The sequence below is a fragment of the Hesperophylax consimilis genome, chromosome 1 (assembly GCF_061612785.1).
Source record: "Hesperophylax consimilis isolate HC1 chromosome 1, BYU_Hcon_1.0, whole genome shotgun sequence".
Classification (NCBI taxonomy): domain Eukaryota; kingdom Metazoa; phylum Arthropoda; class Insecta; order Trichoptera; family Limnephilidae; genus Hesperophylax; species Hesperophylax consimilis.
Genome location: NC_142836.1, coordinates 29,878,615 through 29,903,385, shown reverse-complemented (window position 1 = coordinate 29,903,385; position 24,771 = coordinate 29,878,615). Strand labels below are relative to the sequence as shown.

At 35.0% G+C, this 24,771-nt stretch overlaps 1 protein-coding gene across 1 annotated transcript in view; it reads left to right on the top strand.

Annotated features, from left to right (window-relative positions):
* LOC149426604 (tudor and KH domain-containing protein homolog) overlaps nt 1–16,494 on the top strand; it is a 34,183-nt gene extending 17,689 nt beyond the window's left edge. The window contains exons 6-12 of the mRNA XM_089632095.1: nt 403–560; nt 1,279–1,350; nt 7,337–7,573; nt 8,409–8,541; nt 10,408–10,555; nt 11,246–11,364; nt 14,024–16,494. Of these exons, the coding sequence (XP_089488221.1) occupies nt 403–560; nt 1,279–1,350; nt 7,337–7,573; nt 8,409–8,541; nt 10,408–10,555; nt 11,246–11,364; nt 14,024–14,442 (1,286 nt within the window). The 3' untranslated portion in view covers nt 14,443–16,494. The remainder of the gene's footprint in view (nt 1–402; nt 561–1,278; nt 1,351–7,336; nt 7,574–8,408; nt 8,542–10,407; nt 10,556–11,245; nt 11,365–14,023) is intronic.
* The last annotated feature ends 8,277 nt before the right edge of the window (nt 16,495–24,771 follow it).

Below are 24,771 nucleotides of genomic sequence, written 5' to 3'. Positions count from 1 at the left end.
GGGTTACGAATAACCCAACAGTATTTGAATTCCTCCTATTTTCATTATTATAAGGGAAAATGTTGCTTGATCATTGAATAATCGAGAACTTACCTAACAAAGGATTGAACTCGCAACGTCCAGGTGGGAACCCGGCATTTGTGCACTACTAATCGATCTTATAATTTTAGACAATATGTACACATACTTTTGAATGTAGTACAACTCAGTGGTTATCCATTAAAATAAATGAAACAATGTTACTTGTTAGCTAGTATATTTTGCCCTGAGGAAGGGTTGTTCCGAAAGCGGTCGTCGTATATAAAAAAATATTGTGGTTCAAACAAAATAACATTATTTAATACGTATACAAATTATACTTTGACGCAACAAGGTATTAATGGAATATGTAAATCTATTCAGAAGGTGCAGGCGCCCTCTTGGAAGTTTTTGTGTCGGCTGTGTCTTCGCCGGCCCGTTTCTGGATGCAGATAGTCGGGCCACAGGTGCAGAAGCTGGATAAGCTGGTGGACGAAATGACCGAATACTACACCAACACCGACAACAGGGAATTGCACAAGGTTAGCACCATATTGCCCTTGACACTTGTTGTTTAACCTTTACAACACTAACCTTTTTAACCTAACCTAACCTGTTCAACGGAATCTATCCCATCACGAGACATCCTGAGTATGGAGACTGCTGATGATGGATTGCATTTGGGACAGCCACATAGATCAGGCTAAATTGTTGTTGATTCATTTATTTATTTATTTTACGCCTATTAAGGCTTTTACATACATATATAACAATATTTACGAAATTATGCTTGTAAATAGTGCAAGAAATGACTGTTTAAAACACTCGCACAAAAATATATATGTACAGTTAAAAATATTGTTGAATTTGATCCACACAATATGTATGTACAAAATATAATTTTTTTTTTTCTTTCAGCAGACAAAATACTGTTATGTAATGTGTTAGTCAATTTAAATGGCTTTATCAAAATATTCCCCTACTTGATGAATAAACTTCAATAAGGTATGCTTATATATTGAAATTGATGTACTAAATATATCAACAACATCGGAGTATTTGTTTCCTAGCTGTTGAATCCGTCGCATAGGAGTGTTATATTGGGACGTTGATGTAGAATTGCTACAATAATATGGTAGGTACTGTCTTGTAACTGACCCGATTGGAGTATGAAAAGATATTACATAAAATAAATTTGTTGATAACTTGTGATATGGATCCTATTTTATCTTATTAATGCTGACTTATCTTGGTTTACAGCTGTCTGATGTCCAAGTGGGACAACTGGTGGCAACTGTCTACAGGCACGATGGCAAGTGGTACCGAGCGAAGGTCAGTTCACAACATACCCTTTTTTTCTATTTGCTTTATTAAATAAATGAACAGAGTGCAAGGAGAAATAAACTTCCCATTTTAAATAACATCATTCATCATCATCGGTACTATGACACTTGAAAATTTCTGGCCTTCTCTAGGAAATTAAACCCATTTCTCCCAGTCTCTCGCTGTCTCTCCAGTTACTCATAATCTAAGGAAGGGGTGTTCCATGGGTGTACACCATGCAGGCAACCGCTATATATTATAAAGGTTCAGGTCAGAGCGATTTCGCTGGTCCTACGTTGCCGCGGTGTTGTAATCGCTAGTAGACAAGTCACACGAAGTTAGTGAAAATGTAATGAAAGCTAATGAAACGAAAAACATTCAACAACTCGTGATAAGTGATCTGAGATCTCTGGAGGTGATAGTAGCGCCGGGGAGCGGCGAAGAGGTCAGATGACCAGCAACAAGGCCACATTATGACCAAATTGGCGGGTTTCTCGCAACCAGAATTAAATATGTTCTAATCGAGTCGTCACTATGTTTAAAGGCTGCTAATTGAGTTACTCGTAGTGAATTCCTTGTTAGACAAAGCTATTTCGCACTACTATTAAAATAGTAGTGACGAAAAAGCTCTGTGGGACCAATCCTTAAAGAAATCACTTTATTTATTTTATTTATTTATTAACGCCGTTTATAGCGGCTTTTACAAAAGAATAACAAATTGTTTTACATATGAATACAGAATATACATAGATAAAAAAAATATATAAATATAAAATACATAAAAGAGAACAATAGAAATAGTAGTATCAACATAAAAAAGTACAATGAGTAGGTTATTATAAATACAATACAACATATTATAAATCCCGGATATTATGTAATGAGTGTTAAGAAATTAATACTTTAAAACTATATTTGATTATAGTCAATCTGAGAAGCGCTGACAGACAGTTTTAATTAATTAGTGTTTGTATGAGGTTAAACTAGCAATGTTTATAGGTTCATCCAAAACATATTTATTTCCAAGTACATGTAGGCGATTCATTATGGAATTGAGTTCAGCGTTAGATCCTGTATTTTTTTTTTTTTAATTTTTATATTAACTCCACACAGGAGGCCCTGAAGAAAATAATTTCCCTCAGGGCCTATGTCATCTTTGGGGATGCTGTGTGGAGGGTATTTTTGTGGAGAGGAAGGAGTGAACATGGGTCTTGAAGAGTCCCATGTTGTAGGAGGGAGGAAACACAGAGGCCGGCAGTTCGTTCCACAGCCGAGCTGTTGAACTTAAGAACGAATCGTAGAAGCGACCCGTTCTCATGTGACAAGTGTCAACCGTGTACAAATGTTGGGCACGCGTTTGGCGTGTATCCCGACTACGCACCGGTGCCGAAGGGATCAATGACGCTAGTTCCTCAGAGCATCTTCCATTGTAATACCGATAGAACAAGGACAGCATACCTACCTGACGCCTGTGCTCTAAAGATTGCAGTCCGTTTGTTAAGATTGGGGAATCTATCAAACGGACCGCCCGTTTTTGCACAGAGTCAAGGGTTTTTTTCAGGTATTTAGGGGCTCCGGACCAGAGATGGCTGCCATATTCGACAGTAGGGCGCACTTGCGATTTGTACAGGGTCAGCAGTTGTGTACTATTAAAGTATCTGCGGGCCCTGTACAGTACGCCCAGCTTCTGAGAGGCCAGCTTTACTCTGGCTTCGATGGAGCCCCCATACCTGAGCTGGTCACTTATAGTTACACCAAGCATATCAATGGAAGGCCTGTTCGGAAGATTGCTTCCGTTGAAGGAGACTAGATTATCATTTAGATCCCTTTTAGACGTAATCAGACAGGATTGGGTCTTTGAAACATTAAATTCGACGAGATAAAATTATAAAATTATATTGTTGCAATGATAGGGTAATTTGAAACGAACTGATCTACTAGGTACATGGAAACATATTAACGAAAGAATTTCAGGGGAGTTCAACAGGTTGGTAATGATTTTAAATAAATAAAATAGGTCAAAACAAATTCTTCTTTCTTTTAATGTATCGAGTCCCAATAATTGTAACAGAGAGGGTAATTAATGTTTTCGATGAATATTCCCAATTTAAAATTAATATAACGTAAAAATTTATGTTGGACTCGCTCAAGGGAATTCTCATGTACACTGTAGTAAGGACTCCAAATGGTGGTGTTAAATTCTAGTTGGCTTCTAACAAGTGAAGTGTAAAGTAATTTGATAGTTTTTAAATTTTTAAAATCCTTTGAAATCAGTAAGACAAATCCTAACATTTGCATTGCTTTACTGGTTATATTATTAATATGTTTAATGAATGTTAATTTAGTGTCAAAGGTTATACCAAGGTCTCTTATTTCATCAACAGATACTAAGGGGTGATTATTGAGAAAGTAGGTGAACAACAATGGGTTTTTTTTCTGTGGAATCTCATAAGTTGACATTTTTTTACATTAAGAGTTGATTTGTTTTTAAGACACCAATCGTAAAAGCTATTAATATTAGATTGAAGTGTTAGATAGTCCTCGATATTGTCAATAATTCTATATATCTTCATATCATCAGCGAACATTAGAATGAGAACACGGGTGAATATGTTTGTTACGTCGTTAATGAATAAATTAAAAAGTAAAGGACCAAAGTAAAAAAGTAAAGGACCTGGGGTACGCCCAAAGATATTAGAAGAACGAGATGTGCTATGCGCAGTTCGTACTGAGTGGAATTGTTTTGGCGAGTGTCGCCGGTTTTGTTCACCAATACTACTGCACACCTTCGCTTGCGCTAAGGTATCCGCACTAATACATAGAACAGATTTCTGTGCATACACGTCCCGATACCGTTCAAAGTACCCTAATTAGGTAGTACTCCGGCTACGGTCCGGCGGCCAACATAGCATATCTCGTTCTTCTAATATCTTTGGGTACGCCACTGGTAGCTTCGAACATGTAGGATAAGTGATCATTAATACAGACAGTTAACTGACGCCTAAGTAAGTAACTCTTAAACCAAGATATAAGGTTTCCATTAATGCCGAGTTTCAAAAGTTTATTAATGAGGATTTTATATCAGACCTTATCAAACGCCTTACTGAAGTCGGTATATATAGAATCAACTTGTTGTTTATTGGCAAGTGCATTGGAAATGAAATTTTCATATAATGTTAGGTTAGTCAAAGTTGATCTGCCTGAGATAAAGCCGTGTTGACAAGTTGCGATACAAGAGTTTACAAAGAAGCTGATTTTCTTAAGAATCAATTTCTCGAAAAGTTTAGGTATAGACGATTGAATACAGATAGGCCGATAATTTTCAACAAAGGATTTATCACCACTTTTAAATACAGGAGTTAGGTAGCTAAGTTTTCATATTTGTGGAAAGTGTCCTGTGGAGAGTGACTTGTTAAACAGTATATTAAGCGGAACAGATAAACTTTGGACACAATTCTTAAGTAAGATGGAAGGAATCTTATCAGGTCCCGAGCTTGTTTTGGGTTCAAGTGATTTAATACAGACTATAATGTCTTCTATATCAATGTGTACTTGCGATAAGTGTAAATTTATATCCGAATTGAAGTACGGAATTAAGTCATCTGGAATATCAGGTTCATACACGTCCTTAAAGTAATCAGCAAACATGTTAAAAATTTCATAAATTTTACTGGAGCTGTTTTGTCTGTAACGTATATTACCAGAAATACCAGCATCATTGTTTTTCATTGATTTTGTGTATTTTCAAAAGTATTTTACATCATGAAGTATCGTGTTATCAACCGAATTAATGTAATTTTTATAACTTCTTTTTGTAATTTTTTTGCAATCTCTTCTAATATTGTTGAATGCCTTATAGTTGGGAATTGTTCTGTGTTCTGTTTCTTTTTTAATAACAATTAACTGAATTAATTCTTTGCTGAACCATATCGGATACTTTCGTACTTTATGATGAATTAGAGGAATTGTGTCGGAAATGATACTATTCAGTTGAGAGTAAAATAGTTCTACGCTATAGTTGAGATCACCTTCCATGAGAACAGACCAATTTACTTTGTTAAGTGCATGATTAATGTCCTGGTAATTAGCATTAATGAAATTACGACTACAATTTTTAATTAGGGGGTCACACTCTATTGTATTAGGTACTAGTATTGTAAGTGGAGGGTGGTGATTATCAATTGGGTCAAAGGATTCGGCTGACTCATAGACTTTTATATCCTCATCAGTAGAAAAAATTAAATCAAGTATCCGATTACTGCAATTCGGCACATTGTTACATTGAAATAGACCTAAATAGTTCGACATGTCTAAGATTTCTCTCTCGCACGCCGTTAATGGTAAGTAATCCAAATTATTAAATTTACAATTAGGTAGGTTATAATCACCGCAAATTATAATATTGTAATTAGGGTGGTTAGATTTGAGTAGCTCGACATCTTCACAGTGATTTTTATACATTATTATATTTAATTAGAATTTGGTGGAATATATACACATCCGATGATAGTTTCTTTTAATATTACAAAAATTTGCTCAACATCATTGTTTCTGTTTTTTAATAATTTCGATGAAATTTTTTTAATTACTGCTATCAGGACGCCTCCTCCTCTTGATTTGGAGCTGATGTTCCGATTTCGGTCAACTCGGTAGATACTGTGGTTAGGTAGACCGAGCTCCGCTAAGTATATCGATGGTTCCAGCCAGGTCTCAGAGAGTATGATGATGTCCTGTGTGATGGTGGGTGCATTAGTTCTAAAGTCACTGAGTTTAGTCCGAAGTCCCCTGACGTTCTGGTAGAAGATATAACGTGGGGCGGTTATAAGTTTTTTGGTATATTGGTTATAATTTTAGGTCTATTGTTGATATATTCAATAGTTAAATTATTTTCTCCCTTGCTTTTTCGATCCTCCAGCTCCTTCCACAAGTTTTGTACTTCTTGCCGTTGAAGCATTGTTAAGTCGTTCTTGGTCTTGATAATTACATTTCCATACGGTATTCCTTTTTTCTGTAGAACAGTTCTGGCTTGATATTTATCGGACAGTTCGACCTTGATGGGGCGTGTTTTATTAGTTATCTTTTTACCCAATCGATACACTTTAATTAGCGAGGTATCTACATTATCAACATTGTTAAGAATATTCTTGACATTATTCAGATCTTCACTCATTGTTTCAGTTTGAGAATTGCCCGAGCTTTCAGGAACATTGAACATTATTACATTTTTAGATCGCGATTTTCTCTCGTCCATTTCATTCAAAGTTTCGCAAATTCCTGTTAGTTGTTCCGTTTCGATGTTGGTAGTTGACAAATGTTTGGAATGATTAGGTGAAATGTTCCTGTAGGCATTCAATTCACCTTCAAGAAAACCCACTTTTGTGGAAACCAAACTAATATTGCCTAGTAGCACTGAGAGTTGAGGCGTTAATTTACCCATTTGTTCTTTAGTAAATTTATTATTGGCCCCATGATGGTTGTATTTAAATCACGTATAATATTGTTTGCTAATGTGATCAATGCATATGCATCGCAGGAGTCCATGATAAAGTAGCTGGCGAGATGGGTTTAGCTGCCCTGAGTTGTGTCGGCGGGAAGGAGTGAGTACTTGCGCTGAGCGGCTAGTACGAACACGCACACAGTCACACTAGAGTAGTAAGTCGCGCTTGGTGGAATTAGGTACCTAATAGCGGTAATGGTGGATTATTTTTAATAAACTTAGGTTTTGAGTTAACACAACACGTATGTGGAGTAATGCACTACTTTCACTGCTCTGTTACTAAAGTAGCACTAGAGTAACGTATTACTTATGATCAGGATCTATTTAAATTAGTTATTTTTTTAATGTTTTAGCAGGAGCTGATTCAAACACGTAGGTAATGTGTATATTCGTATTGTATTGTAGTAGTCAACTATCTTCAATCCTTGCTACATGTCCCACCTAGTAAAGTCGTCCCAATTTTATAAGCACATAATTAAATTTTATAATATTCCACAGGTGGCCGAGATCAAACAGAACGAGTTCGACGGACACCAGCAGGTGTGCGACGTGCACTTTGTGGACTACGGCGACAACGAGTATGTGGGGCGCGATGAACTGTTTGGGCTGCGTACCGACATGCTGCAGTTGCGCTTCCAGGCTGTGGAGTGCTTCCTGGCGGGGGTGAAGCCTGCTGCGCAGCACGGGGAGCGCTGGGACCCGCGGGGCATCGAGCGCTTCGAGGAATTGACGCAGGTAATGTTGTGTTACATTTTTGTAATTGTAATTTTTGAAATATGTGTAAGTTTTCACTTACGTATTTCTTTCAAAATGCGTTTACCAAGGTAATTTTGCCAAATTTTAAAATTAAAATGTTTTACGGTCTAGATAAAATGAAAATAAAATGAAATTCTTTTTCATTAATTTGCAAAAATTTTCTGGGTCCTTAAATAGTTAAATCTTACAACACTGCCTATTTAAGAAAAACATTTTTATGTAAATTTTCACAAACTGCTTTTCACCATGCAGCCGAAAAAGGATAATTAATAATACAGTGAATTCTGATAAAAATCCATGGCATTAAATTTTATGTGTATATCAATTTGGGAGACGAGTGTGGATGTCGCCGCCCCCGGAACCATTCATGCATCTCTGCCATAAGCCATCCCAAGAGAATCGCTGTGTTCGGTGCCCAGATTCATGGCGTGAGGTCTGTCCAGGTTTTGGCGGCTGATGCATGTGCTCGCCAGCTGCATAGCGAGCCGAATCAAAAAAGGCCGGTTAATAGAGACCCTTTGACCTCTCTAGCCAGAGTATCTAGACTCATCGCCTTGCACCACAATTAGAGGGATGGATTCCTACCTTTTTCCTTCCCAGAACTTACTCTTCTTACATTCCTTAAAAATACCCTCCACACAGCATTCGCAAAGATGACATAGGCCCCGAGGGAAATTATTTTTCTCAGGGCCTGCTTTGCAGAGCTGATTTTAATATTATATAAAATAGTGTAATGTTTCACACGTTTGCTTACAATTCAGACAACATACACCATTCCTATTAATTTTATATACTTATGCTCATTTATTTCCAGGTTGCTCGCTGGAAACGTTTGTGGTCCCGGACTTGTGCATTCAGGGAGCGCGAGGCAACAGGGGCCACCACTCCCCGCGGGGGACGTGAAGGCTCCCCCGTGCCCGGGGTCAAACTCTATGATGTGCAAGATGGTAATAATATTTATATAAAGTGGCGCAAAAGAGATCACACTCATTTTTCCAAATGGTCTTATGTCATCACGACTTTGATATTTGTGAACTAAACAGTAGTGGAATCCACTTTGACAACTGTACATTGCTTTACTCCTGAAGAATGCGGAATACGCTATACATGCCCAAACCATATAAATGCGTCTTTCTTAATTTAACTTATTACACTTACATCAACCTTGCATTCTTTGCGAATCTCTTGAGTTTTTCACGCGGTAGTAAATGATCGTTATGGCATTCGGTCTACTTTCATACTAATTTCATGCGTACATAAATGATTTTTTTTTTTGCATTAGCTCCACACAGGAAATTTACCTTCGATCCTATTATCCTTTTCCTTTTACGATGTATCATGCAAAAGACAATGACAGAGGAAACATTCTGAAACAAAAACTTTCAAGGTCTAAATAAATCCATTCATGAAACATTTTTCACTGTAAAATGGCCAAAGGGCTTATTGCAAATATGGTTAAACTCACTTTAGCAGTTTTTATGCTTAACCCCTCAAGGCCTCTGGCATATTCTATCAGAAGGTTGGAGTATTTCCATTTTGCAATAAAATCCAAATAAATTAAATAATTCTGAAAGTCTCCGAAAACTAAAAACTATTTTTGAAAAGTGATAACTAATGAAATAACTTTCAAATTTAACTATTAGAAATAAACATATCATTTTTGAAATGTTAAAATTTTAAATGCAAACTTAAAAATGTTTTAAATATGGCTTACCTACTTTTATTCGTCTAAGCATTGAACTGAAATTACTGATAATGAAAAATACACATTTTATTAGACAATTGTACTATAAACATTATTGTCACCTCATTTCTTTCATTTCATTGAAAAATAAATAATAAAAAATTCACAAAATTTCATAAATTTTCCTCAAATTGCGGTTGGAACCTTTGGTTTCATAGTGCTGTACATTTAATTCTTCTGTGGTTAACTTCTAGATTTGAATATAAAGCGTGGTATTTTCTTTTTTTAGGTGGGCGCACGCACTGTGATTAAAACGCAGCATTTTTGGAATTGCTGAAAATGCCAAACTGCATACAAACGCCATTGTACATAGCGAACAAATTAGCTTGAGGGGTTAAGAAATTTGTAAAATGGCTCAGTTTAACCCACAATTATTGTTTACAAGGTTTTCCTATTAAGATTTTTTTTTCCTATCCCTTAGAAAATTTTTTAAAACATTTCTGGCGAGTATTTTTTGCGCTGGCGTTACGCTGTTTCCAGGCGAAAATAAAGGTCCCGCGCGAATTTCTTTTATTTGTTTGAAATCGCTATATCTTCGAAAATAATTGAAATATTTTAATAAAAATTTCTACGTAGTAACTCAGCATACCCAAGCTATAAAAGTACTAAACGAAAATCGAATATTATTTGAAATGCAACTCAATTAACCTTGTATTATATTTATTTCAGTCAGCCTATCGGTATTTGCTCATACCTGCTTTCTTTAAATGCGCCTGACATCTCTCGCTTGCTTGCACATAGGAAGGAGTTGAGTGGGTGCAGAACAGAGATAGAAATTCGAATCAGGCTTCACGGTCATAAAAACCCTCATTTCAGGAATTGAATTATTACAATAACAAAATATGTTATCTAATTATTATACTATCCTTTTGTTGAAATACCGATTTAAACGATAGACACGTAGATAAATATAAAAAGAAGACTTGTATTACAATTCCATAATTATGTACATATACTTGGGAACTTTACAAAGACATTCGTATATAATATTCATGTAAAAAACATAGTATGTTAAGAGAGGTTCACTGTATATTATTAACAAGGTTGTTTTTGTAACTGTCCCGAACAGGCCAGGACGTTGATATCGGAGACGTGCTGGTGAAGGAGGGATGGGGTGCCGTGTTAGAGGAGCCCACTCCCCCCGCCCCCATAGTCCCCCCCGACACCCCCATGCCTGCCTTCCTCCCCCCTACCTTTGGAGACTTGGAGTCCTCGAGGTAAATAAACATTTATTTAAGAATAATTGAATGCCTAAGGTTTGAGGTTGGAAAAATGTTAATTATTATATTTATGAAAATTCTAGAAACCTGCCTTAATTTAAATGTCTAGAAGTATTAATATGGTCTGTTTCTCAAATATTTATAATATTTGCTTTTTTGTTTATTGCTGCAAGGAACTTTTCTAGAAGGATTTTATTGGAATAAATTTTTGGTTAGTGTGTATGACTATTTAATTGAAGAATCTTTGATTTGTTTTTGTTAAAAACACTTTATTCAAGCATTAAATCAAAGGTATATATTATATCAAAGGCAAAATCATAATATTTTATATCTGGCTGATTTATATTTCGTGTAAAGTCACCTCAAGGGCGATGATGTTTTAAGTGTTTGCACAAATGTTTTAAGAGCACTGTGAAAGTGGTATTGTTTAATATATATAAGGATCAAAGTGCGGTTAGTTAAATTACACACTTAATGTTAATACATATTCTAGATGAATTAAGTCATGTATATTTCACATGAATCATCTTTTCTTGGTATGATCTTAGTTTATAATTATTATATTTTTTTCAATGTTGAAAAGTTAATTTTTGTTGAAAACATTCAACATTCGGTCAATTATTTTGATCCCACTGCTGAAAGCTTTCACTCTGTAGAAGAATTAATTAGATATGTACTTATATGTAGGGTGCTGGGTATGTTGGTGGGTGGTGGAATGACAGAGAAGCGAGAAGAGAGAGCCACCTCCCTCCCCCACGGGGGAGTTTCTCCAAGGGACTCCCCGCTGCCAGACAGGAATGCTGGAGGTAACTACAAAAAGCATAGCCTTTTATGACTACACTATCCTTACAATAAAATGCCCAAATGCATACTAATAACTGACACTAAACACGTAACCTGTGTATCTATAAACCTTTTCCTAAGTAAACTAAATTAATGCAGGTGTTAAATTGTTTTGCATGTTAAATAATAAATGGTTATTGATTATTTCTGTTCTTAAAAAGTATTTAAAAACATTCTCATTTATGACTAAACGAATCTTCATATTGCAAGTCCACTAATAACAATTGTGATTTTCAATCAAAAACAATCAAAAAGTGTGTAGCATGACAATATGAATATTTATGATATTATTTAAGGTAGATAATAGATCCAAAGTTTGCGATTGAAAAAATTTCAAAAAATTGTGACTTTACCAATTTAACCCTCATGCATCATATTTACAAAATAGCGCTGTACGGGTCGCATACTCGTAAATACTAGATGCGTTATCGATTTGGGATATTTTGACAGTGTGAATTACCTACTATTTAAATTAAAACAGGTATTCAATATTTGTATATATATTTTTTAAATTGACTATTCTCGTTGAAAACAACACACAACCTTTGAACTTTAAAACAATACTGATTAAAAGAGAAGTAAAAAGCTGACATATTGTTGGGCATTTACGGAGCACCCGAACGCTGCCAAAATATCCCAAATGGGTAACTCGTCTGGTATTTACGAGTATGCAGTATATACGGGTCTGGTGAAAACACCTAAATAATTTATTTTTATTTTTTATTCTTCATTATATGCACCCGCTAAACTGCCGAAGCAGTTTGTCAGCAGGTCATTTTCACAGTATTAATCATACAGTAAAGCACACATAACGAGAAGCCACAAAATAGATACAGAAGAATAAAATTTCAAGTGACTACAATTCAAAGACATAAAATACATAGACAGATAGATATAACACAGTCAGTTCCATGATATTTCATCAAAATTAAAATTCAACACACCTTTGCAAAGTGATAAAGAGTCATTAAAAGTGATGAAACAAAAACTAGGTTTAACCACTTAGAGAGTGAGCACACAGAGAGCGGTCAGGAGTTCCGAGTTCCGCGTTCGGCGTTCATTAGAATGTACTGATACTATAACAACAACGCACACAGCGGGCAGTCAGACCGCGGCGGTCAAAACGGAACGCCGCGTTCTAAGAGTTCTTTTGCCGCCGAGGCAGAGAACGCCAGAACGCCGCGATGTTTGAGGTTACAAACACAGAAAAGTTAATTGAATTGGTTAGGGAAAGGAGTTTGTTATACGATTTAAGTGATGTAAATTATAAAAAACGCGAAAAAAAAGTCGAAGCTTGGTTTGAAATTGCTACTAGTAAATTTAAATTTTAAGTAAATTTTATTATTAGTAAATTCGCCTTGTTCTTCTCGCGTTGTGTTGATTGGGTGCACCCAATACTTTCTTTTATTTTTAGAAGCTGTTAAGCTCCACAAGAGCAATATATTTTTACGGATGATGAACTTTCTAGTGACATGTTGCATATGCAAAGACCCAAACGAAACTAGAACGCGAGAATTTGAACGCCGCTTGTGTGCGTTGGAACTCTTGAGCGGTCAACGGTCACTAGAACGCAGAACTCTGACCGCTCTCTGTGTGCTCACGCCCTTAATGCTTTTGAACGAGCGGTGTTCGCGGACGGCGCGTGTATCGTACCGCGACAACCCGAACACTGCTCGCTTCTTTTGACTTGTATAAACAAACGAACTGCGCTCGCCAGATTTTTTTTTTGTTTTTATTTTTTATTATAGTTAGTCTTGTTTTATTTTTTTGAATATGGTTAAGTTTTTTTACATTTTTTATTGCTTCTGTTTTGTTTTTTTTTTGAACTGGTCAATTTTAAATTATGTTAACTCTTTATAAAAAATAAAATAACCTGATGTTTTGAGTTTCATTTTTGTTAAAAAAAAACGAGTATTAAGTGGTTAATAGTTACCTATGTAACCTATTTAACCTAGTTTTTGTTTCATCACTTAATATCACTTTTTGTAGGTGAGTTGAATTGTCATTTTGATGACATACCCGTCACACCAACACAGTCAACATACCATAGGCATACACATACTCAAAGGCACACAATATACTTAAAGACTGTCGTAGGAATATTTATACAATTACATCCATACAATCAATTAAGATGATAAAATATTAACATAGAAAAATCTTGATATATTTTTTGCTTTTGTTTTTTTACATTCATTGGCATCTTATTCAATATAGAAGGCACAATATAAGTAAATGTTCGTTGGATGTATTTAGTATAATTTTTGGAATGGACATACCTTCATTTTGACTAAATCTTGTGTTGTGTGTGTGATTTACTTTTTCTTTATATATAGAATCCGACAATAGGTTTTGGCATACAATTTTAAACCGTAATATCTTTTGAACAGCTAATATTTTAACTGACTCATATATATTTTATATCTCTTCTTTGAGCATAAATACTTTTGCTTACCATGAGACTAGTCATAGTTTTGGATTGTAACCTATATTTGTCTTGCACGAGTTCGATACAGACTTTCGATCTTGTATTTGCTTTTTCCTTGGTTAGTTTCAAATTGCCTCAAGAGTTATCTTAGTATTCTTTTTTTTAAATAATAAATCTTAAATTAAACACTCTAGGTGACAGCGCTTTGTGCGGTGACTCCAAGGGAAAGTCCTCCTCTCTGGCGGCCGGCATGGACCACCACAAGACCTTTAAGACCTCCTCTCCGCCTCGAATAGACTCCATCACGGAGCTGTCCTACACCACGCAAGACCCCGCCCACCTCAACGGTTCCTCTCATGTAACCAATGGAAGCCACAACAAGCAGAATGGAGCTTTCATCAACGCTGAGAGGGAGCACGCCGTGTCACCGCCTTCCGAGGGCTTGAAACACAACCCTGAATCCTTCACTAAAGCTCACCCTCTGCATTCGGCAGATCCCAAAGATGAGCTGAAAGCCAAGATGAACAGGGTTGACTCTCACCACGGCAACCTAGAAACTCTGGGCCGGCACATCCCTACCCCAACTCCCCTTGCCGCTAGTCCTCCAAAATAAACAAGCGACGGCATACATATCTCGTAATCTTTAAGATAAATCTCAAGTGTTGTCTCCTTTGATTATTTGAGAGGTAGAGGGGAATAAACTGCTTTAGCACACAGAGGAAGTTTGACAGATATCTATAGTGACACATTCTAATCTGTGACATGCATGTTTCCTCCAGGAAATGCAAATATTGTTTTGTGACAGATTTTAACCTTTCAGATATATAAAACTTCATTATCCATTATCGAGAAAGGCACATAGTATGGTCTCAATAATTTCAGTCCTCAGGTTCTCCCCTTTACTTATCGTTATCTGTATTCTACATAGTCCTTGTGTTGTATTATATAGTTGGTTGGAGTCTTGTGAAGAGTATCAGGGATTGTCATCATGGGCCAGCTCTGAACACCAGAGGAACATGAAATGTGTGCTACCCTGGTAACATCATCTTTTGATGTCACCATGGCCAGTTATATATGTTATAAAATTGAGTGCTAATTCATTAACTGCTGTCGCGACTGTAATATCTATTTTTAATGTTACTGGGCAGGTTCAATCAAGCTCCTAAACACTCTCTTGAAAGTTCTGCGGCATAAATATTACCAGCGCAATGACAACATATCGGTTAATGTGAAGAGTACAAAAGAAAGGCGAGGATACAGATTGGTTGTTTGATGCTAGTATTATAGATTCTTATTTATTGTAAATATGTGAGGAATCATTTTTATTAGACTTTTGAATTTATTATTTTTAATTTTTTTTGTTTGCCTCTGTAACTCCAGTTCAACTAACTCTAGAACCTTTGCTTAAAATTGTGTCATTGTTGTCAAAATTGGAAGTGTTTTGTTTGGAGAATTCGATAAAGTACCTACCTTTAATTTAATATTTTTAACAGAAAATTATTAATTGTCATTTTCTAAATTGTAACTGATTTGTCAAGAATTTAGACCATCCACTTTATGTACTACATATATTTAAATGAGAAACGTAGCGAATAAATTTGTTCCACTTTTTTACTTCCAATTTGACCTACAATGCTCTAATGCCTAACGACCGGAAACTACCGAATGCGTTCCCTGTGCACTGCTACTCGCATGATAATAGTGGAACACATTTCAATGAGATATTAGTACGCCTCTATGACTAGTTTGCCGAGGGTAAAAATCCCGCAAACAGAAAAAAAAATTTCAAATTACCAATTGGGTACGCCGGCCGTTTAGTGGATTTTCGCTTGAGAAGTTAAAACTGATATATATTTTCTAAAATTTATTCTGAAAATCTGTTTATTTTTCTAAAATTTGAAAAAAGAAGTAAAGACAATTAATCGAATTACAATAATTTTGGAGATTAAAAATTAGGTACCTGAATAATATTATTTTCGAATTTATTTTTAATCTTTAATTTCGAAAGTTACCATGTGGTTTTTCATGTGTTAATTAATTTCAAATTAGAGTTACTACTTGTAGGTACATACATTGTACATCATGTCTTTTTTATTTCAGTGCAATTTTGCTGTCATAATTCTTCTTTCTTTTTTTTTATTCATCCAACTTTGAGTATATTATTTCTAGATATTGCCCATGAAAATTCAGTGAAGGTTGGAAGGACTTAATGTAAGTAGTAGATTATTTGGCGCTAAATAAAATTTAATTTGGGTTCCCATGCTGTTATATAAGTATACCTGAATATCTCTTGTGATCTGAAGCTTTTTAAATGGTTCTGCATTTTACTATTTTGATCTTGAACATAGAGTTTCTTTTGCATTTTGTCCTACATATAAGTTAAGTGAATCAACTTTTTATTTGCTGTATGACTCAAATATTATAATTTGCTTTCTTACATACATTTTTTGTTTCTTATACTCTCTCATTGTTTTTATAGTGTAAGCAGTTTTTTTGTTGTTAAAATTCAAAAAAATTAAATTAAAAAAATATTTTCAAAGCAATGGCAGGTAATCTGGAAAGTTTGAAGCAGATGGTGCTGGTGTGGTTGGATATCATTTGTATGACAGCCATGTGATACGGTTTTAAAGGTATTGTTTTAAGGATTTAAAAGCATTTTTAAAAACAATAAACAATATAGGTTTTTAAATAATATGGTGCTTGGGTTGTCAAGGAGTTAAAAAAATCATTGGGAAAAGGGACTACTTAGTAAGTTATGTATAACCAGAACTTAGGTTAACCGCTTCTGTGCCAAGAGCGAGTTTACTCGCATTCTTGGCCGTGCCCAGCAGGCCAGCCATAGAAAAATAGCGAGTTTACTCGCTCTTCTTTGAGCCTCTGTATCATACATATGTCCCGTTTTTTTAAAAATATGTTTATCTAAGTGAAGGGAAGCAAAAACGTCGAATATTGAATAAATTTGGGTATTCATTTAAATATCCTTACAAGGTGTAATGTTTTTAATTTTTAAAAATAAGATTTAAAAATGATTTATTTTGATTAAAAATTCACGGCCTGCTGTGCACAGCTACACTTCTACCTACTGGCATTTAAAAGGTTAAGGTGTGGGAGGGTTAACTTTTTAAATATAATACACTTTCACCATAATAAAAAATTAGAAGACAACTTCATTAGACTGTACTTAACAGTTGGAAGAGATTCCAGAGGCATCACATAGTCTGATGGAGCAAAGTGTTTATTGCAAATATGAGAATTTTTTTATTGATATATATCTATAACTATTTTTTGGCACAACCCACTTTTTTCTTAACTGTTCTTCACTTGACAACCTACATCCAGATTTTCTCGAGAAGCAAAATACAACATTGATAACTGTTCATCACTTGGAAACCTACATCCAGACATTCTCGATAAGCACAAAGGCACAATACAACATTGAAAACTGTTCATCACTTGGAAACTTACATCCAGACATTCTCGAGACACAAAGGCACAATAAATAAACTGTTCATCACTTGGAAACCTACATCCAGACATTCTCGATAAGCACAAAGGCACAATACAACATTGAAAACTGTTCATCACTTGGAAACCTACATCCAGACATTCTCTATAAGCACAAAGGCACAATACAACATTGAAAACTGTTCATCACTTGGAAACCTACATCCAGACATTCTCAAGAAGCACAGAGGCACAATACAACATTGAAAACTGTTCTTAGAAACTTACACTACTCACTAGCCCCAACGTCCGTTTGGAGCATTCAGATTACCTGCCATTATTTTATGAATAAAATTACAAATTGCCGGCACAGAATGCCAGAGTGGTTGTAAAAAAACTACAACACCATGTATGTATGTACCAACACACATGCAAAACTTTTGTCAATTACTTATTACTAGTTTTCAGGTCTGTAAATAAATGGAAATCTATTTCGGGGAATGCTTTGTCATGTATTGTTGTCTAAGTTCAGGCAAAAGAGATTTTATAGAGGTCTCTTTGTTGTGTTACAGATCTGTGTTTTGGATGAATGTCAAATTTTGAAATTTTTATTAAAAATTTAAAAACAATCAACAGAATCTTCAAATAAATAAATACTCTAAATCTCTCAGTAATCCGCCGCTCGACTATCGAACAACTCCTGTAATCTGCCATTATTTTTACTAGTTGAAAGCACGAAATCAGACTCTATAATTCGTATTTCAATTCAAATTATTAAATTCAGTAGCCCATCGCATGCTTAGACTCGAGCGCCATACTTTGTACGCCGACGGGCTGGGTTATTTTACTCTTACACACTCAGTTACTATACCGCCGTCTAGCTTGCTAGAGCTGACCATTTTAGCGGTCGCCAGAGTTAATATTTTTATTTTAGGACATTTCGGTTAGTCCTATGTATATTATATGCATGTACCGTCACATGTGTTTCTGTTGATTTCATCCTGCCACATTTTTTTTGTTTGAATAAGTTAATAACAAAGTGGAGTCTTCTTGCAATCATAAACATGCCACCTTAACCCTTCTACTTAGTACTTTCATCACGTTTGTTCAGTTTGCAATGTTTTCTGTGTATTTCAAACGCGCTATATACATCTTATTTTTTGTTTTAGAAACTATACAAAATTATCTTTCCGTTGTATGCATTTAATATCAAACTTGAAAAACGCTTATCACATTTTTACTTAATTTTATCACCGAAAAAATGAGAGAATTCGATATTTCGAAACCACATTAGTTTTTTTGGATAATTTGTAAGGAAACTGTAAAATGCTGAAGGGGTTAAGTTTAATTCAAAAAAATGGAAATTTTACGATAGTTCGATAGCGTATTTTTACGAAACACATTTTAATTTTTTTTGTTTATATACATACACCACAATCCGCCGCTTTTACTTATTGGATACTTGCCCGCTTTCGGGGTGACGGATTAGTGAGAGAGTACTCTATATTGATTGCGTACTTAATGAAAAATTATCTCTTCATTTTAGGTATGCATACCACTGCACTGAATCTTAAATGTTGCATCGTGTCATTATAAATGTGCAAAATATGATTTAGAAGTAAATGTTAAGTATCTAAAGAATGAATGGATCTTGATCAGAGTAGGTGGTTTATACCATTGATTGTTCCTGCCGAATCTCCAGTGGCATTACTGAACCAAGTGTTTTAACAAAACATTTTTTGGTGACTTGTTTATATTCTAACATATTTTATTACCATAAGAATACTTAAGTTTATCACTCTTTCATTAATAGTGGTATTGTTGTATGTACATATAAATTAAATTTTTATTTAAAATAAATGTAATTTTTATATGTAAAAGCAATAAATTTAAATAAAAGTGGATTGTTTAACATTCTTACCTGCAAATCCTGTGTGAAATTATATGTTGTTTATTTTATAGTGACTTTGATATGTTTAGCAATTAGATCTGAATTTGCTAGCATAGATGAACAAGGGTACACTTGTTCAAAATTAAAACCCACACCGCGACACTCTTCTTTATATATCTATGTATATAAATTAAAATGTAGTTGTTTGTTTGTTCAAAATCTTAAATCTCTTCTTCACTGATTGCTTTGAAATTTTGACATAACGTCGCATTCAAATACGCGTGTATTTTTATATACCTGTATTATATAGATGTCACCTGTGACAGGTAAAAACATGTTTTTTTGAAAAACAGCGCCATCTGCCGAACAAACATGCTCTTTGTAAAAAACACACCCATATCTTGGAGAAACGTTCCTTTTTTGAAAAACAGCGCCATCTGTTGGACGTAAAAGCAACACGCGTTATTGTTTCTGTTTCTGCACAGACAGACTCGGCCACAGCAACGTGTGGCGGGGTACATCTAGTATCTATATTTATATACATGATAGTAGGGAAATATATTAGTCGCTATGGACATTTCACTTATCATAAATATGTTTGAGTACACCGCCCCCGCCCTGAAAACGCGTTTGCACTCCCGAGCACTAATGTTCACCATATCCAACACCATTACCAGTTAGCATGAGAGTGCAAGACCAGCATATGGGCGTCCTGCAGTGGCTTGTAAAGCTTTCTTGCCACAACATCAGATGTAAGTGCCGCCAAGGGGGGAGGTGCATCACATACTCACCACCTCCCACAGCATTTTTAGTAAATTAGTATGTTCGCAGATTAATTGTGATATGTCACCAGCAGAGATGTGCAAAATGGGTACCCAAAACCATTTGAAATGCAAAATGGAAATAGGACAAAACTTTTCTATTTGAAAATGCAAAATGGTTTTTAGAAAAGCATTTCAAATGCAAAATGCAAAATACCTATTTTCAAAATGCATTGAAAATGCAAAATGGTTTCTCAGGTCAAACAATTAAAATAATTATAGAATTTTTAAACAATTTTGTCATTTAATAATGGACATCAATGTAGAACAAACATATTGTTATAACACATGATGGTACATCCAAAAACACCACGACTACAGATTATGAAACTACAAAAAATATGCGCGATACTAATATTGCCAACGTAAAAACATAGAAACTGCTATCTAACATTTAATATTACAGCGTCACGACCCCATGTTCAGTATGTTTTGTAATGGTATCACTCAATTGCCAGGGCTCCTACCAGGGAGCAACTTGACAAATGTAAATTATCTCTCATAGCGAGGTTGAGGACCGACTGATTTTTGGGGTTTATGAAAAAAAGTTGAGTGGAGATAGTAGGAAGAATGTTGCAGAAAAGCATTTAAAATGGAAAATGCATTGAGAAAAGCATTTAAAATGCAAAATGGCTCTTTTGTTAGTAATCCACTATGTAAATAAAAGAGGTTGAATTGTGTAGCAGTAGGTATTAGAAAAAATATGGAAGCAGGATAAAGAAAGATGTTTGTAGGTATAATTTAAAAAAGGTTTCATAATCATCTAGTAAGTAGGTATACCAAGAAATATAATATTATTATTAAACACTCTGTTTCGTAACACATAGCAGGTGTGCAGAAATTATTTAACAATAAAAGTGAGCAGGATAATTGATTATAATAATAAATGAGAAAATGTTTTGCGACGCAGCAGGGCAAATGAACCACGAACTAGAAAAACAATTGAGCATGGGACCATCGTAAGATTATGTAGGTCCCAAAGATTGCGATAGGCTGGATGTGTAGAAAGATTGCCAGATGAAATAGGGACTGTGGGTGCAGAGTGGAAGCACTGACGAAGACGTAGATTGACCGTGTGGAAGAGATCGGAGCTGGATGGGAAGGACTGAGGGACTGAGTAGGAAAATTATTGTTTTTTTTGTTTTAGGTGTTCTGTTAAGGATTTTCCAATTTGTGGTCACAGTGTTAAGATTTGCAGCAGTGAAGATTGCGTTAAATCACAACTAGACTAAGGACGGGTTGTTTCGGAGAATTTGAACAATTCATCAAATTTCAACGTTCATTTTCAAGTTCTGTGAAAGATTTTTTCAAGTTCTGTTTTAATTTCAGTTTTGTGAAGCAACTAGCCTATAAAGATATAATAATAGAACTTGAATAGGACTTTCACAGAACCCGGAAATGAACGTTGAAATTTGATGAATTGTTCAAATTCTCCGAAACAACCCGTCCAGATGCAATACAGTAATGTCAGTAACAGTTATATATATTTATTATCAGCGCATGACTGCGTGGGCTGATAATTTGCATTTCCTGAAAATCTTCATACAAAAACAAATTTTCGAATAAAAAGTAAGACGATTTCGGCTACAACAACGTCAATGACGCAATTATTTGTAGTATTAGTACTCTAGTACACCCAACAGTCACGAGCCGCCACTGATAGGGGGGGATACATTAGAAATATTTACATACAAGCTGACGTGTACCCAGCGTTGCAGGGGTTATTTACAATACAACATAATTATACTGAAATAAGCCAAATTTTAACATGAATTTCACCAAAAAAACTTGACATCAAACAGGAGGCCCCAAGGAAACAAATTCCTCAGGTCTGTCCGAGCCACACCAATTTGTCTGTGGCTCCCCAGATAAGTTGATGAACAAATAGGTATTACTCTCCAGCCACGTATTTCCTAAAGTATCTTATAGTTGATCAACACACCTTTAAAAAGTGATATAGATTCATAAAAAGTGATGAAACAATAACTAGGTTTAATAGTTACCTATGTAACCTAGTTTTTTTTTCATCACTTTTTATGACTTTATATCACTTTTTGCAGGTATGTTGAATTGTCATTTTGGTGACATACCCGGTCACTAGGGAATGCAATCCCGGTATACTGGGATCCCGAAATACCGAGATCCCGCAGACATTTTGCGGGACTAATCTCGGTCGAAAATTTTGCGGGATCCCGCTGGACTGGCGCGATTACAAAGAAGCGCAGCTCATACATTTAAAAATTCGCCCACAAAGAACGATCTGCTGCAGACTTACATGACAAAAGACATGGGAAAAAATATTGCTTTATTATTGGACTGTAAAACAAGGTGGTCAAGCCTGTGCGAAATGATATCAATATTTAACAAAGTAAGATTGGGCGTATCGAAAAGTCTGGTTGACTTAGGGCTCGATGCAAATCTTGACTACTTTTTCACTGAAGAGGAATATGGTGTGCTGAACGATCTGGAAGGAATATTACAGCCGGTAAAATTAGCAGTCGAAGTTTTATGTAGGCGAGAGTCAAACTTGATTACTGCGGAAACCACTTTCAAATTTGTTATTAGCAAACTGAAAAATATTACCTAATAAACCACTAGGCCAAAAATTTCTTGATTTTATTTTCATTTGTGTACATAGATTTCTTTTACCCATCTCACTAGACAAAGTCTGTTCCGAGGCGGGTATGTTATGTAAATTTATGTCTTATCTTATTCTTTGCCAATTTATGACTTAAACTTTACCTATGTCTAACTAAAGGTATACCTATTAATAAATCATTTAAAATGTCCCAAAGAACTTGTTTTATTATAAGTATAAATTTAAAAGTCTAAAAACAAGGTTGGTAGATCGAGGTATTAGGTCTTTATTATACGATTGATTAGATATCTAAGTCCACTCTGCTGGATCCAGCGGGACTAAGATTGTTCAGTCCCGCAAATACCTGGATTGACATTTTCTTGCGGGATTGCATTCCCTACCGGTCACCAATCAAAATATCGATATGTTGAGCATTTCCTACAACGCTCTTACAAGTTTTGTGTCACTACAAATACGACAAATACAATATACTCCAATCTGCAATGTTACTAAAAAAATGTATGAATTGAATAAAATAAAATAAATATTTAAAAAATTGCGAATACCGCACATTAGTCCCGATTTCTCAATAACCTCGGAGTCTGTGGAACTATAATAACTGTGGCATCCCTAGCTGAGAAGAGAGTGGAAAATTAGCTACATCTCCCCCAGACACAGATAAGGGGGAGCACTGTAGTCGAATTTTTTTTTTGTTATTATAACTAATAAGGAATTCCAGTCCTTTTTTTAAATTTTATTTATTAATAAGGACATTCTAACTTAAAACCGGAATTTTTATAGTTATTTTTTAAAAGTTAAAATAATTTTCTAAGTTTTTATTTTTCATTGCCCTCTAAAACGTCTGTGACGTCACAAGGACCCATGTGACGTCAAAAAAAGTTTACTTTTTATTTCAACGGGGTCAACTCAGCTCTCTGTCCGACTTTTTAGGTCCAAGATATATCCACAATTTTGCCAATTCGTGGAGAATTCCCAATGTTGTAAGCTGTTTCAAGAGTAGTGTTTTTGCGGGAGAACCTATTTTGTGGGGAAACCTTGATTATCCAACCATATTGAAAAATAATATTTAAGGTAAGTTGAGGTAAGACCGTGTGATTTTTCGATCAGATGAACATTTGTCAACTTTGGAATTTTTTATTGAAGAATCTACGGTGCAAACGGAATCTACTTCAGAGCAAAGGATTTAATTTTATTATGTTCTTCAGCTCTTAATTATGCTAGTATTATTTTGTTTATCGAGTAATAACACCGTAAAACACCTAAAAACTGCCAAACAAAACTTCATTTAAAGATCGCATTAAAACATATTAGCCATAAGATGTACTAAACAAAAGTACTTCGATCTTACTCCTTTTGCCAAATTAGCCTCTGTAATATTTTAATTGTTTATTTACAACAAAAACAGGCCATTTATAATTTTAGTATGCCGGTCTTCCCCCTTGTGGGGTAAGATTGACGTAGTGTTTCTCTAAGGACGGGTCGTTTCGGAGAATTTGAACAATTCATAAAATTTCAAAGTTAATTTTCAAGCTCTGTGAAATATTTTTTGAAGTTCTGTTTTTATTTCAGTTTTGTCAAGCAACTAGCCCATAATGATATAATAACAGAACTTGAATAGGACTTTCACAGAACCCGGAAATGAACGTTGAAATTTGATGAATTGTTCAAATTCTCCGAAACAACCCGTCCTAAGTGTTTTGGAAATAAGAATATTTTTGTAAATATCCGTAGGGTAGATTTTTGTTCCTGTTTATACGCACCCTAATATGTGTTTATTTCTTTACCGCCTGTCTTTTCTGTTGATTTATATACTGGACATTACTTGCTATAAATATGTACATTAAAATACGAAAAATTTTAGGTTGCGTAATTAAGCACGCGAATTTCAACGATTTTCATCTAAATATTGTTGGAATACTGACTGCAAAAAAATAAAATAAGAAACCATTTATTGCTTTGCGCTTCGACCTAAATTTTTTTTCGCTTCCAGTTCATTTGTTACTTTTTTTATCAATAAACCTTCTAACTTAAATAACAGTATTTTTATTGCTATAGTTAGTTTCAATAGTTACAATAATTTATTTTTTCGCTACTCCCGAAAACGCATCAAATATATGGACGTGACCCGTGACGGAATTTTTCCTGTCCTAAAACTAGTTTTATAGGACAAAAATTTCTCCCAGTTGG